The sequence below is a fragment of the Amia ocellicauda genome, chromosome 21 (assembly GCF_036373705.1).
Source record: "Amia ocellicauda isolate fAmiCal2 chromosome 21, fAmiCal2.hap1, whole genome shotgun sequence".
Lineage (NCBI taxonomy): Eukaryota > Metazoa > Chordata > Actinopteri > Amiiformes > Amiidae > Amia > Amia ocellicauda.
In genome coordinates, this window is record NC_089870.1 from 13,093,106 (window position 1) to 13,111,675 (window position 18,570).

At 41.5% G+C, this 18,570-nt stretch overlaps 1 protein-coding gene across 1 annotated transcript in view; it reads right to left on the bottom strand.

The window, feature by feature from the left end:
- Positions 1–18,205, bottom strand: part of mapkbp1 (mitogen-activated protein kinase binding protein 1) — a 46,132-nt gene extending 27,927 nt beyond the window's left edge. Inside the window, exons 1-2 of the mRNA XM_066694960.1 lie at positions 18,002–18,205; positions 10,448–10,539 (exon numbers count right to left, since the gene is read on the bottom strand). Of these exons, the coding sequence (XP_066551057.1) occupies positions 10,448–10,539; positions 18,002–18,115 (206 nt within the window). The 5' untranslated portion in view covers positions 18,116–18,205. The remainder of the gene's footprint in view (positions 1–10,447; positions 10,540–18,001) is intronic.
- Positions 18,206–18,570: the final 365 nt, after the last annotated feature.

The following is an 18,570-nucleotide window of genomic DNA, read 5'->3' on the forward strand; positions in this document are numbered from 1 at the left end:
TATACTGTATTGCACTTTTATAATGCTCTTATGTTTGTAAGTCGCCGTGGATAAGGGCGTCTGCTAATAAATAAATATTATTATTATTATAAAAGCAGTCACTGTGACCCAGGAAATGGGGAATAGTAAAAATTAGTATTCTTAAAAGAAGATGTGTGTGCTGTGTTTAGACTGAAACACACAAAAATGCTTTCAGTTGTTGGGCGAGAGAACGTTTCTCCTTAAAAGGAACCAAGCACTTCACGTTTCATTTACTCCACTACTGCAGGGAATGGAAATCAATTGTTAAAAAACACCCTATTAATCCTTCAATTTGCTTGTGTCTATTGCAGGCTTTGATTCACTCACCATCAGAATGGTACACTAGGTGAGTGTACCAGACGGCCAACTGACAACAGGAACAAGCTCCCACTGCCCTCTATCGCCATTTCAAACAAGTTTAACAGCAGACAAATGCTACATAAACAAAAGTGACAAATACATATCCTATTGCAAAATCACCCATTTACAGGCAACAAGATATTGTTCCCCAAGTTTGATCCTCAAGTAAAGTGGGGGTTTCTGCTGCCTCAACTGCTTTTCCAACTTTAACACTGGCTGTGTGATCCCAGCTGGACCGCATAAGATGTTTTTACAGTAAGGCAAAGCTGGCTCTCCGATCCCCCTCTATGATTGCACTTGGAGGCGATAATGAACTAGTTCCAGCTGCATCTCAGCTATTACCCCCCCCTTCTTGTTACACAACACAGATACACATCCTTCGCTCTGTAAGTGAAGGGTTCTGTACTCGCTAAAAATGAATAACATCTGGCAAGCAGGTTAAAAGGTGACTCAGTGTAAACTGCAGCCTAGCAGTCCAAAACAAATGAGTGCGTGTGACTGCGTGTGTGTGCGCCGCTACAGTTTGCACAAGCGGATACAAGAAAGCAGAAAGGGGCGTTCTGAGCAACTCTGGGGGTTGAGAAGACATGTCTCTGGACAGCAGCCCACATTAAGAATGGGAGCTTAGTGAAAGAGAACACACTAAAACAAAATCCTCCTCACGCAGCTCCTTCCATTAAAATAAGTTTACTGAAATGCATACAATCTATAGATATCGAGCCCCTTATGTATCCAAAGAGCCTCAGACCTATACATTAATGTTATTGTTTACATACAAATATAAAAGCAACCATGTCTACTGCTAAGGGTCTGTTTAATTGGGGCAGAAGAGAACCACACTAGTATTGTGTCATGCCTGGGATTGCCTCACTGTCTAAGCACTGAAAGCTAGATTTCAGTGGACCACTCTCTCTCCTTGAACCGCTCCCATCTCTGGTACGACAACACACTATCCATCTCTCCTGCTCACACACTACCCTCCTAAGAACATCCCAGCTCAAAAGATGTTTTACAGATCTGTAGTTTTAGGTCATATAATATTATACACTATATCTTGATGATCAGAATGAATGTTCTAGGGCTGGTCCTCCCATTATTCTTAAAATATGCCCCGTAACAAATCCAAAATGTTGAAGAATGCCTCTGAAGATGTGGCACTGGTGTCTCTGAAGTGCTGATAAGGTGTTAATTGAATGGCTCCCTGCTGCTTCACCTTGCGCTCGTTTCCATCGGCGCTAACGAGCTTGTTCTTGCTGCCGCAGCATCAGCAGTGTCGTGCCACACTCACTGGAGAGAAGTGCTCACGTGGGTGTGTGGCATAGCTTCAATTTTCTCTATATGTGTATGTGTGTATGATATTTGTGTTTCTGTGGGTGTGATTTCAGGAGAGCTCCCTGCTTGGTGCAGTAGCGCAGCAGGCTAGGTCAAAGTTCACGACCCTTAACCTGGCTGATGTGAGTGGTATGTAGGTCAGGAGCAGCTGGTTGAGTGACAAATGTGAGGGGCTCTTTGGAGCTACAGACAAGGCAATCAATCCCCGGCAATGATTTCCTTCAAAGTCAGTGGATTCGGCTTTAAGCTGTAACTGGTCAGGATGGTTAGCAATTCTGAAACAGCATCACTTGCACGGCTCTCAGACTGCAAGCTGTATGATACGGTTGACTAAACGTGAACTCCTAGGCTTCGGAAAGACATTAATCTTCTACAGCGAATTGAAAAACAGAAACAAAATCACTCAAGATAAATCAAAGGGGTAGAAAACCCGACCAGCCAAGGGTCCTGCAACCGACAGACACTTGTTCAGACGGGAGATGAATGGCAGTCGAGCCTCGTTCTCTAACACAGGCTGACAGCGCGGAGCCAGGGAGGTGAGGCGAGAGAATTGACACAGTTCTGCAGGGCTCAGGACAAAGAAGGCTCTCCTGAGACACACAGGCATGCACAGAACCACAGCCCCCTTCTCAGGTGATTTTAGATGGTGTTATGGACCATTAACCTCAGTTTTACCCCATTCCCCAACCTTCCCGCGACAGACGGGAGACGAACACTATCTTATGACAGCACTGTATATCGCTGAATCATGTCAATATTTCTGTTGCGAATTAATATTCTCACTGAATATTTGAAGTTGTTGAGCTAGCTTGGGTATAAACTATCTGAAGAAAAGAAATCCCTCAAACTACTGCTGTTAATAATGAATAATTAATACAAATCTCAGAGGAGGTAAAAATGAAAAACGTCACCTTGTAGTTTTTATGTATTTGCTGTATTGGTTTGTCCCATAAATTAGGGGATTTTTTTTTTTAAGTTTTAATGAAGGGTAAATATGAATACGTCACTGTTGTTTTGGAAAGGGCAGCACATCTGAGGAAAGATTAACTTACTGTAGAATTTGAAACAAGATAACTGCAAGAAAGAAACAAGCCAAAACATAAAAAGCTACTCTCATCCACTATTACAAGGTTCTACTATAATGGGCCCCCGAGGCGATCGGGGACATCCTAGATGTGAGCAAGTGGATGAAAAGGTTATAATCTGAATTAGATCAAATTAAATTCAGCTACTTAGCATTCAAATGAAGTCAAGATTAAAACCAGTAACGATTTCTCAAAAATCTGAATGCAACACTTCTTTAAAAAGGGGATAAGCTGCTACAGTCATTCTGGGTGTCATGTGTAACATAAGGCAAAGTAAAAAAAAAAAAAAAAAAAAACACAATCCTGTTTGTGATTAAAACCAGCCTCGCTGATTAAAGCAGAAATTCAGTCTACTGAAGGGCTGTGTAGAGAGACTCTGCCTGCCTATCTGTCAATGTGTGGAGAATCTGTGTGTGTTATGTGACAGTTTTACACCCACATAATGCAGTGCTGTCTGGTATCAATTGGGGTTAATGAAGCAATGAAATGACCTGGACAACACTCAAAACTCTTACAATACAGTGCCCTATACATAAGGCACAAAGAAAATGAAAAAGTCAACATTTTGATAGATTTTTCTAATAGCCATGAGAAATGTATTGAAAATATTTTAAAATGTAAATTAAAATTCACTGTTTCCATGGTTATGCTGCATGGCAATGACATAGTAGAAAATACAAGTTATTCTTAAGCAACTGTTAAAAAGACTTGACTGCCTAAAAGCATCAACAACATCTGCTTACTTTTACAAATGGCTGCCATGGTTTCGGGGTCATATTGCATTCAATGACAAATACCTCACATTGCTTTATATGCATATTGTGGTTTATCGCAACCCAATCACATTCACGTTCATTTAACCGAGCACCTCCGCTGACCACATGTGGCAGTTCAAGGTACACGCCATTGGGATCCCAAGAGGGGGGAAAAAAATAAGTCTGATCCTAATTTAGTCTGTCAGACAAGCTGCCGGCCACATTGGAGGAGGCCTGGTCCTGCGGCGGAGCGTGGTTTAGGCAGCGGAAGTGCTGTGTGCAGGGAGAGCGACACAGGCTGTTCTCGTGTGCTTTTCAGCTCCTTGCCAAAAGTAAACAGATTGCCGTTTATCTCTTCTCATTCTTTACTGCACTGTCCTTCATCAAGCTGCAGCTTGCAGGTTGCGGACACGGTTACAGACTCAGCTCAACTACTCCTGCTAGATTATGCTCTCAAAGAGTGTCTCACTGGGGTATATCCACATGATGAACCCAACAGACCTTGGCCACACTGGGTAAAGACTAAACAGAGGCTTCAAACACAGCCGCCCTGCAGCTTAGAAGAAACCTTTTCGAAAATAACCCACTCCACATATGGCAAAAGACAATTATTCTGCCTGGAAACCACATCACTGCAACAGTCTTCAGCAGTCCCATGATCACACATCTCTGCAAAACTGTATTCAGTAGCTCATGAAGAATATGCTTGTCTCAAATTTCTTTGCGCCAGATCTATTTTTTGCTTAGCCAGCGGGACTTTATCAAAGGTTTATTGTTGGAGAGTTTCATTTTTGTATTTTTAGTTCTGCGTTCCTGCTCTGCTGGTAGCTGGAAAGCAAGCGTTATAGCCGAGTGCAGTGCTGATAATGAAATGTAAAAAATACAGGGTGTTTTGAATGAAAACCGCAGTGTATTGACAACTCGCTGACAGACTCCATACTCCAGCAACAGTGGACACGGCTCCGGTGGAGAAGCTCTGTGATTGGCCGGGGTTTCCAGATGTGACAGGCCCTTCCCCTTTCCCCAGCACCACTCTGACCCACTTACTGCAGCTCTGAGGAGAGAGGCCGTGGGGAGACCCAGGCAGACAAACACACACCCAGACAGTAAAGCCAGCCCAGATACAGGCAAAGGTACAGCAGCTAAGCTATTCCTAGACTTACTCAGTGGATATGTCCAGCGTTTTAAACCATTTTTGGCAGCACAGATATTTGAAATGTTGTGAGTTTCAGTTTGCTGATGGTGGAAGTATGAATGCTGATGTTGCTTGCTTACATCAATAAATCATTCCATAGACGAGTTACTCCTAATAAACCATAGTGTCTAAATCGGGCTGCAGTTTCATGTCCCTGTGGAGATGAATAAATATTAACCTTCTGAGGGATGGTATACAATTTTTATCATCCCAGTTTTCTTTCCCGTTTTGGAAGACTGAATTCTTTATGTTTTGTCTGCCAAGAAACATGCATGACAACAAGAAGAACCAGGTTGAACAAAACCACCTTACTCCTCAAACCTGATGTTCCTGTTTGTCCAGCCCAAATATATGGAATCAGGATACAGGCTGTATGTTATTTACATGGTAAACAACCTTCCCTGGAGACGCTGACTAACACCAGCCTGGAAAGAACGGCTCCTGGACTAAATATCAATTCAGCCTGATGAGCAGCCGAGCCCACACTCTGCACATGGTCAAAACACTGTCAGTTTGACTTTACATCATTACATTTGATCTCACGCGAAAGGCCTAACTAGACAGGGCTCCAAATTAGCAAAACATCGTTTATTCAAGAGCTACTGCCAATTCATATTAGATCTATTGCGCTTTAGTGATCTACTTTAGTTACCTGCAAATTGTTTTGTATCCTGTAATTGAAAGTGATAAATGTAATCACAGAAAGGTTTTCTGTAGAATAAATTAAAAAATGTATCAAGAACATTATTAAAGAAGCTTCTTGAAAATACTGTGGCTAATTTTAAACCTCATTCCTCCCAAAAATGAAATGCTAATTGCACTTCATATTTTAAGTCAAATACATGACACTAGTTTACTATAGTTTAAATGCCTGAAGAAAGCAAGTAGAAATGTAAAGCGTTACTCATTAAAGATCAGTTTCTGCTCCCATTTTACCAGCTGTTGTGTTGTTGAATTAAATAAATATCATATAACCTTGAGCAGTACGAGAAACATTTTGTTTTTTTCTGCATGTATATTAATTTCAAACTATTTTTAAAAATAAGACAGACTTCAACTTAATCCTTGGGATTTAACTATTCTCTGTATTTTATACATTTAGAATGAGGATTATTCTTTCCAGTTTTATATCCAAGTAATCATTAACTGAAGCTCAATCCTGACAAGGCCACACAGACACATGCTCACAGACATCCTCTGAGATGTGCTAGTCAGACTAATTACCTCTCGACACCACTATCCACAAAGGAAACTATGGACCCAAAGTGTGAGCTGGAGGACAGAAAGAGCAGCACAGTGTTGGACAGTCCCTCGACACCCCGGGCTGCTCTTGCATGGTGAACGAAAGATCCCCCACTATGCCCAGCAAAGCCTGCTAGGAGAATTAAACCCTGCAGACAGGACACCCAAGCACTCCACTTGAGTGGCACAGCTTGGATTAAAAATGGTGGTCCAAGTGTTGTGCCTTTCCAGTTCTGCACAGCTAAGACTGGTAAATGTGCCCCAGCCATGGTCCTACAGTAGACTTGGTGTGCATTCCAGCAGTGCTTCTTGTTTAACACACGAGTACTGACCCAAATTGAATTAGACTGTGTTATAGAGCAGAGACAATGCCTGGCTCTCTGACACACTTTCCACATTGATTATGAACACGGTAACCCTTATTCAGTACCCTTGCACCACAGCGCTTTCACCGCATCGCACACTCACTAAGACACCACAATCTTTAATCTACTGGAAGGAAAGACTTCAAGAAAACTCACCCTGACAGACAGACCAACTCACTGCCTGCACATTGAAGTGAGAGACAGTTAGCATCAGTGAGTGGCAGGCAGACAGACTGACTGATACCTGTCTGTTAAAACAATGTGACCTGTGATGGAGGTATATGGTCGCAATGAAGCCATATGCAGAGGGATTGGCTGGTAGGTGGGGTGTTGAGTAGTGCTTGCTTAGCTATAGAGACTACACGGCCCTCCTCGTTAGCTAAATCTCACACTACTCTGTTGAACACAAGCTGGGCTTCCATTCTACCTATCAGGCTGTATCTGAACTAGAGACTGCGAATAAGGACTGTTCTTATGAGGAAGAAGGCTATACTTCGAGAAGACACAACCTTTCATCAAACAAATAGATTCCAAGCCATCCAATAGCCAAGAAGTAAGCCTAGCATGTTCTACACACTCCACCTGGCTCAGACAGCTGGCCTAGTCATATTTCTCTCTGCACGAGCACTGAGCTGTTCCCAGTCAATTTCCTGCACAGATCACAGCCAGTCAAATTAATTTATTCGACGTTCTCTCTTATTTATTTCAGAGAACTCTGCACCTGTGTCCGAGTCAATGTGTGGGCCACTGACAGAATCCAATGACAGAATTCGCGAGATGCTCCGAGGGGCATCTTTGTTCAAAACAGAGCTTTATATCTGTAAGCACTCCCTGGAGTCGGTCTGAGAGGGCTCTGTGTTCTTGATCTGCCGTGCTCTGTGCATTAATGTTTCTCTGGGCGTTAAACCGCCCCCCACTCTGCCTTACCCTATCCATGAACCCATGCACACAGACATAAATTAAAGAGAAGCCACAGCAGACACTGAGTGTCCCTTGTTACAATACTGTTACTGATGCCCTCGGTCTCCTTCGGTGTATTAAAGGTTGGTACTCATTTTTTTGATTAAGAGTGATGTTGCTGGTTCTTGTTCAGAATCCCCCCCACCCCCACCACCAGCTACACACCAATAATCAGCTAAAGCCCTCCCCCTTCTCGTGATGCTGTGCTTGTGAATGGCACACAGTGTGTTTGTTTCAATAAGAGCCCTTCTCCTCCAGCATTTTCCAACAAACACAAAGCAGCTCACAGAGAAGGCAGCCACTGCGCTGCAGAGACGACATTAGTTGCAATACTTGAATTGCTTTTGTTGTTGTTTCCTCTGTATTGGGGGTGTCTGAAGTGGCCAAGCACCTAACTGTGACCGTGACAAGGCCAAGTCTAGCTGAGGCTTCTGCCAGGTCTCTGTAGAGAAGCAGCCAGTCAAGGTCAGGATTGAGGCATCAGCAGCAGGTCTCACTGAGGGCGCAGAGCGTGGCGATGAACAGCAGACATTCGATGGGGCTCACTCTTTGGCCCATTCATTTGGCCTTACCAACTTCAATTCCTCAGTTGTCACAGTATTGAAAATCCACTAATCTCCTCAAATCTACAAAGGCTTTCTGTGTGTTTTTTTTTTTTTGTTTGTTTTTTAAAGGGGAGCGGACTTCTGAGTACAGAAAGGTCATAAAGATCTTCTGGTACATTTCAAAGGTTTGTTTTGGATCAGAGGACAGTCTGACCCATGAGAAGGTGCAATTTTCTCCATTCAATCTTTCAACGTCCTGTCAAGTTCCACTGTAAAAACTACTTAAAGGGCCACAGAAGATGAATTGTGAATATTTAAGCTTTTCAGATTATTCACTAAGGTTCACTAGAAAGTCACACATTTGGGAAGCAAATGTAATTTCATGGCTCATTGTATAAAGGTTCTATCTCAGGACCATAATATTTTACAAAAATCAATTACTGTGACCTAACAATCTATTTTAAAACTAACAGCTTCCATACCACACTATACTATGGCAATACAAACAGCAGGCCACTCACATCTCCGAGAGAAGCTACGGGGTGGGTTACGGCCTTGTTTACAGTTCCACATGTATCTATTATAGAACAGTTTATGGATGACAGATGGGATATAATAAAATGAAAAAACAAAAACTGAGAAATCAGCAACTGTAAATGTTTTAGTTAAGTTTTGATGTCAAATACCTGCATTTATATTAATTATCATTTGGTTCTGTGCTTTACAAGCAGGTTAAGGTTTTCCTGCATTTCAAATTATAGATTAATAGCACCCATGTGTAAGAAACAGCACAAGAAGAGACACATTTTAGCTTGAAACACGTAGTAAATGCAATTTTATGTGCCAGCAATTTAAACAGAGATTTGAGGCCTGCCTAATTGGAGACAACATAAGTCTCCTAGGAGTTCTGCAGTAAATAGCCAGGGTTTTCATTTTTAAGCCTTGCTTTTCAACAAAGTAAAGTTAAAAGCCTTTGCTAAATATTAGACTTTCAGTAAAGAAACAAAGTATGGCATTGTCTAGATGGCTTATATTTTAGTTAACACATTCATGTTGTTTCATGTCTGCATACACTGTAATACACTTCCATATAACCTGAAATACTGAAATGGGGAACTGTAGCCAGGGAAATAGAACAACAAGAAAACAAAGCAGAATCTAAGATCGTTTGTGACCAGATGTAACCATTTCCTTTCATTACAGTGCAAATCAGAAGATCAGTCCCTATCGAAAGCTCTCCTTACAGGTGCGGGAGGAGAGTTGATCCATTAATATAGCTGGATGGTTGTTGAAATACTTCGTTGTAACTAAGTCATTTAGCACATTTAATCAGATTCGTGGGATCTTTCTGTTCTAACAGGCATGGTTTTCCTGGGTTAACAAATACTGCATTCAGGGACACTTTGTATAATAATTTTAAAACCAAAAAGCCATGCCATTTTAATACTACATCAAACATATCTTAAAAAAATAGAAATTAATACAAAACATTGGATAGGGACAGATTGTGAAATTCATATTATATATATATATATATATATATATATATAATGTTGCTTTTAAAAAGTCAGAGCCACTATAATTCCTAACCAGTCTGTCCTGGGTTTGGGATAACTGCATGGACAGTGTTACAGTTATTGAAGATAACAGAAAACAGCTTTTGTCTCCACAGTGATGGATTTATTAAGTTTAACTTTCTGAATATTTAAAGTCTTGTTGATGGAATTTATGAGAGCATTACCAGTTCTACAATGCTTAGGAAACCAACTTTTAGCCTGCCAATACTAACTGTATCCTAATACATGCAGTTATGAAATTGAAGCTGAATGACTCTAGACTCTTCTGCTGAGGGAGCAACTAAAAGCTACATGACGTACAAAACTAACAGCCTTTGAAAAGTACACAAGCTTATAGTCATTGAAATCATGCTGACAAAAGACTCTTAACATTAACATGCTTTCTCGTTTGCTCTTCTGCTACTTCGTGCGCATCCTCTGTGTGTGCCTCTCTCACTGCTTCAATACGTCTTGATTTAGCTCAGTTCACACATCAATGATATCTATTCACCCACCATTAAAGAGTGTCCAACAAAGAATCCACAGATTGCATTGATATTTCTACAAAAGTATCTGTTAAGAATACAATAAAGACTTCAATTCAAAATAGGATCAGAGTAATAAAACAGGTGCTGCAGATGAAATGTCGTTGATAATACAAGTACTCTACAGGTCTTCAAATAATCATTAATTCCTGCATTCACTGGTCTCCTTTCAATTATGTGTACAGACCTGAAGGATCAATAGATGTGGTGCTTATTGTGTTCACATTATAATATATGTTGACGTAAAACGTAGCTGGACAAGAGCTCCCAAACCATAGAGCAAAGCAAAGCAAATTACAGATGGGTTCAGAGGAATGTGTTACAACTGTTTTCAACTGGGAGGTTTCTGCTCTCACATTATCTCTCCCTCTCCATTTCACCACTGAACTTCTTTTTGCATTCCTGGAGCCACCCCTCTCTCACACCCCCCTACCCCTCCCCCCTGACAAACACCGAGTTCGGCCACATCGCTGTCAAATCACTCACCCTGCAGGATAGGCCACCAGGCCAGAGCGAGGGTCACACGCCAAGCCACTGTTCCCCGAGGCTGTAATCCCCAGCACTTTTTCCAGAGTCACCTGTAGGGGAATACAGAGGTATCATGAGATGCTGAAGGCTACCTTTATAATTAGACTTGAAAATGTCAGTGTGTGTGGGGTTTGTGTGACTGCTTTGGCCTGGCTAAGATAGTCTACCTATTCAAGACCTGCAGAGGACATCAATCAATAGCAGCTCTTGCTTTGCTAATCCTCCTTTGAACGGTTTGTGCCGGCAGATTTTGTACAGCTGCTCCAAGATTCAAAGGCACAAGATAGCATGAGCGATAAGAAAAAACAACTATATGATAGAATTCGATAGCCTAATGAAGTGGTTCCTAGCCTCTGGTGTGGACACATAACTTTTCTGATGTAGTAAATCCAAGGTGGTTCCTGAAATAAAACAGAACACTGGCTAACATCATTCTGTTTACCATTCATTCATTATTTGAATATTTTCTATTCAAAACATCTGTAGCCATGTTGGTTGTAATTAGGTCTTGAGTTTGATGTCATTTTATCTTTAAAGAAAAGATTACTTTTGCGGATGAGGGAGTACAAAGCCTTTGTTAATGACTGATTAAAGGCTGTCCCTGTAGTTAAACATATCTATTGGCCAAGCCCCTGTGTTATGCAGGGCCTCTTCCAGTACTTTAGTCAACAACAAAGGTAAAGGGAGCCAACACAGTCCTGTGGTTCTGGAAAAGGAGAAGTACCAAACCAGAAGAGAGAGAGCAAATATAAGCTGTAGCAAACACTTATTATACTTTCACAAAGGAACAAGAGAGAACAGAACACTTCTGCAAAACAAAGGGACAGAATAGTGAAGAAAAAAAAAAGAGCATATTGAAGTGATATTGCCTTTGCTGTTGAATTCTCAGGAGCAGGGCACTGTGGAGCTCACAGATACACCGACTGACAGAGATGAGAAGCCCGACTTCCACCTGATATACCAACCAAAGGGCTTTGCCTCCACAAGGGGAAACTGTTGGCCGTCCTTAAATCATGTGAGAGACTGGAGGAGTCTTCAAGCAGAGGTTTTTCCAATTATAGTTATTACTCAGTGTGTCCAAGCTACATCGTGAGCATACACATTTCTAACAACACAAGTGTCATCGTGAAAACTGAAGTGGATAGGCTGGGGATGTCAAGAGCTTCTACTCTGACCCCAAATAAGCAAAACAGAAGACCGAAATTAAAGGGTGAACAATTCCATTTTTAACGGACACAGCTGGTGGTCATGCTCGCATAATAACACTCAGAGGAAAAATGTTAACAGTGACTAAGAAGACAGCTCTTTTGTTCTTCAAACCCACAGTGTTATCAAAAGCATAAGTGCACACAAACGGTGATAAGACAGTATGCAAAGTGTGGTAAGAACAGAGGAGTGAGGCAGAGTCAGGTCAAAATGAGAGTTCCTTCAGATAGCACCTGTTGTGATCACCAGCGGGACCACAGTAGAGATCCCAACTCTGACATCACATTATCAGCCACTCAGACATTAATTCCCATGAGCAATCCTCCACCTCTCCCTGCAAAAGCATCCCTATAAATAGGCTCCCCAGGATTCTCCAATTCAGAGTTTAAGAGTTTAATGTGTTGAAATCTGGCCAAACAATTTTGCTGATCTTGTGCAAACAATGTATAGGCACATCACTGCCTGCAAAAACCAAGATACTGTAGGCAGCAGACCACAGTATTAAGCAATTTAATTTCACATGCATTAAATGTGGTCCAAGTGTAAACTAACTTGGGTGTCTATTTACTTATGTTAAGTCTTCCTGCTGAGGAAAAATAAACAGTTTAAAATAAATCATGTTTTTTAGATCATCTGTGCAAAATGCTACAATTCTCAGGGGTTCAGAGATGGATGACATTTTTTAAAATAATAACAATAGAAGCTATGTTTCACCTAATAAGCGTGCAAGAACTCCACAACCACACTTACAGTCCGTAGGATTGAGTTAACCTTCTGCTTCCGCTTCTGCAACATAATCCAGCCCATTAAATACCAGACTCCTCATGAAATCTCCTTGACTGTTCTGTTCTTCCACTGGCCACGTCTACTTCAACTCTCTATACACTGCAAAGTACATTTCCACACTACAAGCTTCACTGCAGTGGTCAGAAAAAACCTGGGTCACTTGAACAGTGGGTATACTTGCTGCAATGGAAAATTACTCTTTATACATTTTATTATATCTGGATAACGAATAGACAGAGTTTTTACTTTATCACCATTCATTGGCCATGTAACTTCCATTACAGCTGTTATCTCCAGCCCATATTTGTATAATAATCTTGTTACAAAGGCATGGTTTATATAACAAAGCGGCACAGAATTTCGGATGTGGTGTTCTTAGCAGAATGAGGTACAATTACTGACAGCAAGCTGAAAATACAAAGTCCAGGTGAAAATTTATTAAATCTACCATTGTACGTGATTTAGGAGCATTAATTAGTTGAACTGTCTAATTCCTGTTCAAACTGACTGCTCAGACCTCAGGGAATACAGACACTAGCAAGTCTGCAGAGGTCTGTGAAGTCTAGTCAATCGCTTGATTCACAATCCGATTCAGATCAGGATCAACTTTAAGCCGCCACAGGGGTCCAAACTTCATTATATGGATATATTAAATGAGTCCTTTATAACATGGCTATATCAAAACTGTCATTTTATCTCATTGCGAAATATTCTAACAAGTAAAACCAACGCACTTGCATATTTTTAACATCAGAAGCATTGAAAACCAAAATACAATTATATATTTTTGCTAACATAAAATAACAAGCCATTTAGTATTAGTTTTAACAGTATTTTATTTATAATACGGGCAGTAGGGACGTGTTCTCCTATCTGCTCCACTGATATGAAGTCTGTTTGAAGGCCTCTAAAACACACGCCGCCGCAGCGCATGGCAGAACTTGAGCCGGTTGAGCGTTTTCACTGCCAGGATCAAATGCTACCCATGCATTTGATCTGGATCTGTACCATCTCCCTGGGAGGTGCATTTAATCCGATCGCCGAGCGTTTACACTGCCATTTCTGATCCTGATCAAATGCTACCGATGCGTTTGATCCGGATCAGATATGGCAGTGTAAATGCGCCTATTATTTGTTTCTGTTGTACCTTCCCAATCTGGAAACACCAATTGCGAATCATTTCAGCTGCCTCTCCGACCCACACACTAGCACAGCGGCTTTTCACACGGCTAATTCACAGCACATACGACAGACCCAAGATTTTGCAGGGAGCACTAACGCAGCTGTCAAAAAAAAAACTGCAACATTCACAGGAGCCTGCTTAGCCATGGGCGTTGCTGCTGAACAACAATGCAAGGAAACCTCAGCAGACATCAATCCCAACTAAACCTGGTGTTACGCCACCAGTCTCTCACTCACCAGAATCCTGGTTACAATTGGTGACCTAGATTTGAGGCAGCAATGCCTGCACTACTGTCCCTGACCCTTCCTAAAGAGCAGGGCACAGCTGATAAATGTATCAGAGTGGGGATGCCAGGTACTGCACCCAGAGGAATCAAAACAGAAAGATGAAAACAAATATCTACCAGAATTCGAAAACAATTCACTTGGACAAAACGGCAGAAGCAAACTGGAAGACATCTTACAAACAGTGGCAGACTGTGTGCTTCTAAATTTGTTAATTAATCAAAAATGTGATCATTATCTTCAGAGTGCAGAGAGAGTTTCATTCACAGTGGGAAATCATTCAAATGAGGATCTGGCTTGAGGTTACTGTGTGGGAGTTGTAAGTGTTATGGATGCTGTGTTTTACATTTAAACTAACAGGAATATGAGCTCTTAAGAGCAATCTCCAAACAGTACACTACCTGGTAACCAAAAATATTGTAGTGTTACATTACAGTGTGAAAGAATTCTCCTCATGTTTCAGCTCGTTTACTATAGTGACTATCAGCAGGTAAAGAAAACACTTCCTAGTAACATTACTCATGCAACTGTAGCAAATCTAGGACAGACCTTTCTGTTTTTGTAGTGGCTCTAATAAGTATGTAAAACAAATACACAAGCCCTCAATGCAGCCACAATTGGTGTACTGTACAAACCTCATGCAGAAGTCACTAAATATTCATTTCTATTTCACTGTTATTTTTCAAAGGCTGCTTTCCAATGTCAAAGTCTTCTTTTATGCCCTTTAGGTCCTAATTATGTGGGTCCCATAAGTCTTGCACATGTAGAATATGTATAAACGACAAAGGACAGAGGAAGGAGAGTACCGGTGTGAGACAGCGCTGTGCCTCGGACAAACAGGTGGATGTGGATGATCAGATCACAGACGCCAATAGTGTTATGATGCAGAGTTAATACCTGATCACCAGGTTCTCTAGACAAGCACATGGTTAAAAAAAAAAAAAAGGTGCGATTCCCATCATCACATCTAGTCAAAAAGCAACATATCTTGTTTGGTGATTTGTATTGCTGTGGGGGAATACCTTGCACTTGTTCCCAAAGGTATAGATGGGTTTTGAAGAACAAAGACAGCATTCAATTAGAACTCTTCCTTTCCTTTTCTTGGTTACACACCATTATTTTTCAGAAGTACAATTCCAGTTGTACCTGCGATGTAACAATTAAGAATTAATTAAGAAAGTAAACAGGAACACGATGAGAGATTGAGTAAAACAGAAATCCTCAGAGCCACGTCAACGCAGAATCTTTTTCCTCAGAAGGATCATTTAAGCCTTGCCATGCTGACGTGTTAGAGGTGCATCTGCCGATTTCTAGAACAATAAAGAAATGCTGTTTGTGGACTTTCACATACATATTAAATATTCAAATGGAATATTGAGTTTCACAATCGAATGGAGGCTCAAGTTTAAAGCGTTACATAACACTCTCTGAATGTTTACAGCAACTGAACTGTTTACATCTGCTTTACCTCCTCGATGATGACTCATGGAATAGACTTTTTTATATATATAGACTTAAAATGTTTTTACTAAAACAGTGCAATAACAGAAGGATCCCGAGACACTCATAAGCACTCCCCAGGTGGAGCGCAACAAACGAACACTAAGCCCTGATGTGGACCTCATTGTTTTTACACCTTTTTGTGCCAAAAGGACGCAATGTTTTGCTCTGCTAAACATTAAATAAATGTATGGGTGACACAACTGTGAAACACCTACAGACATAGTCCCAAAGTCCAGTCAAGCTACAGTGTCTCTTTGGCTGATGAAGTATTTCCCTATCACATAAAGTTTATTCTGCAAGCGTAAAACGAACACATATCCTGTATAGGGAAATGTCTGTTAGCTGCCTCAGAAATCGAGTCCAATTCCAATTCTCTGTCTGGGCTCTGCAGCATGTAGAGGCTGAAGGTGCAGGTCTAGTCAATGCCTTTCCAGACAATAAATCAGTGAACACAGCCTTGGGGGGACTGCTGTTCTTGTTCCCAAGCTAAGAAATGAGTGTGCAACAGTGTTTGAAGTGCAGAAAGGGTGTTGCCTTCTGTTTCCTGGTGCAACTCCAAACAAAAGCCTGCATTTCCTAAGCACGAAGAACTGCTCACGGGGCCTTTCTACGTAATCGGTGTTACTGCATCCCAATATGTAAATAACCTCAAATGGATTAGCCTTTTAACATAAAAGAAAGATTAGTGTTGGTTCCTCAGAAGAATAAATCATTAGTCAGAAGACAATACTTAAACTCTCACTCGCAGCGTGCCTTCTGACCCAAAACAAAACAGATCTGAAAAGCACACGCGTCGTCCCTGGAGCCAGGCTGAACATCTTGTCATTTTAACCAAGGATCACTGTACCAGAATTAAACAATCTCATAAGCGACTGGACCTTATTAAACACATGTTAAAGTTATCCATTTTAACCTCTGAATCAGCTGCAGCGTAAAGGCTAATGAATGAGCACGAGCATTTACAGTCAATGGCAAGTAATCGTGGGATCCTGGGTAAGGATTTCCTATGCCTTCACGGGGGGCTGCGATAACACACACTATGTCTGCAGATGTAACACAAATTGGGTTAAGCACGAATATTCAGCACTACCAGCCAGTAAAGGAGCAGTCTGAATGGAATGCAGTTAAACAGAAAAACTGAAACCCAGGAGAAACCACTTTGTGGTTATTGTCGCTTGCTTCTCTGAGAATCCTGCATGTAATACAGTACTTTCCTGTTCTAGTTAAAACTACTCATATTACTATATTATCTATATAGCAGTTATAGCACAAAAAATGAACATTGGACACAATGAGCTCCGCTGAACCTCGAGAACTGTATAGAGTTTTGAATTATGCATTTCCTTAGTGAGGTTGTTCATAAAAAGCAAAGTGGGGAGACGCTGCTAGTGGAAGAGAGTTCATTTTTTCTTGATTTAAGTACACTTTCTACTGCTCACATCTGCAGTGTAACTTGTGCATTCAGTGGCTAGCATTCCACATCTGGTTGCAGGCTGAAATATGAATGGAAATGAGAGAGTGAAAAAATAAAGACATCCTATTATTTGTGGATTCAATCTGAGAGGCGTGGAGGGGGAAGTCAGAGCAAAGCTCCCTCGGATTCTCGGGACAGCTGCGTGTGACGTTGTTAGAGGGATAAAGCAAGGATTAATCTGCTAATGAAGTGGGGGGGGGAGCCTTTACACACATCCTGGTACAACAAACACTCATTAACCTCCTTTTGGGCACCTCTATTAAGGCGCACCTCGAGGGAGGGGAGGAGGGCACACATGACATGTATTATGCACTTTCAAAGAGTCAGAAAGTAAATACACCAACAAACTGTTCAAGCAATCGCCTGATGCAATGCACAAAAACACACACAATGACCTGTAAAGTGCCCCTCCAAGAACAAAATTCAAATCAAGGAGGTCAGATTGCAGGACCTATACAGAACAGTCACTGGACAGTTTCCTGGAGAACAGATGTGTGTTTAAGTGGCTGGAGACTCACCACTAAAGCGCCAACACATTTTACTCTGAGACTGTCACAACATGGTTCTCCGAGATGTGGGCCGAGAGAGAGGAATGGGACTTTTGGGAATGGGAGGGCTCCTATCAATATATTTAAGTTGAGCCATTGCCCCGCCAAACCATGAACTACGTAGGGGACAGAAAGAAAACTGAGAAAGAGGGCACAGCCATAGCAAGTCTTTTTGTTAATCATGATTAACATTACACATCAATATCAGAAACATAATATTCACAGTTAGAGGGCATAGGGAAGATGAACTTGAGTTGGATGGTGGGTGTCCCTAGGTTAGATACAATACCGTGGAGATCTAGTGTCCTGTAAACAGTATAGGAACATCAGGCACAGATCATTTATTTTCACTGTTTTCACAATTATCAATGTAACTCGTCCACAAGATACTTTATCCCCAACCCAATGGATGATCATGAATGCATTACTGGTACAAAGATGAGGCAATCATAGTCTGCCTGCAATGGACCCTCACCATCCATACAGCCCAACAGAAGCACTGAAAAAGTGGCAGCAGTGATACTGTACCTTATTCCCCAGGTTCTCCTTGTTGTTCCCTGCTTTATTCCTCCGCAGTTTGATGGAGGGAGACCGGAGCAGATTTTTAATCCTGCTCTTTATGGTAGTCCCTTCCCCCGTCATGTTGAATCGTCGTGTGGGTTTCACAACCAAATGTTAAATGCGCTCAGATTTGAATTTCCGTCGTCATGGTTATGCCTGTCAGAATATGAATCCCCCCCCCCCCCCCCCAGAATCAATACATCAATAAACGAAGCGTTAAAATAGTCAAGGTAGCTATAGCATTGCTTTCCATGTCATTGTCTTTTTTGCACCCAAGACAGCTCGATTTATTTCTTGCATTGAAGTGTCAGGATGCTGAGGGATCCATACAGTTTCCTTCTCCCGTCTGCAGATGTAGAATATTGCCAATGAAAATGTGGAAGTGCTCGGTAGTTATATATGCATCTGTCCAGATTGATGATTAGCTCTGCAGGGAGAGCTCCCCCGTGCTATTCTCCCACTGTGTGTCTGGGAGACAAAGATAGATCCAGAGAGGCGAAACTGGTGCCATGGGATCTATTTTGGTGAAATCGGGC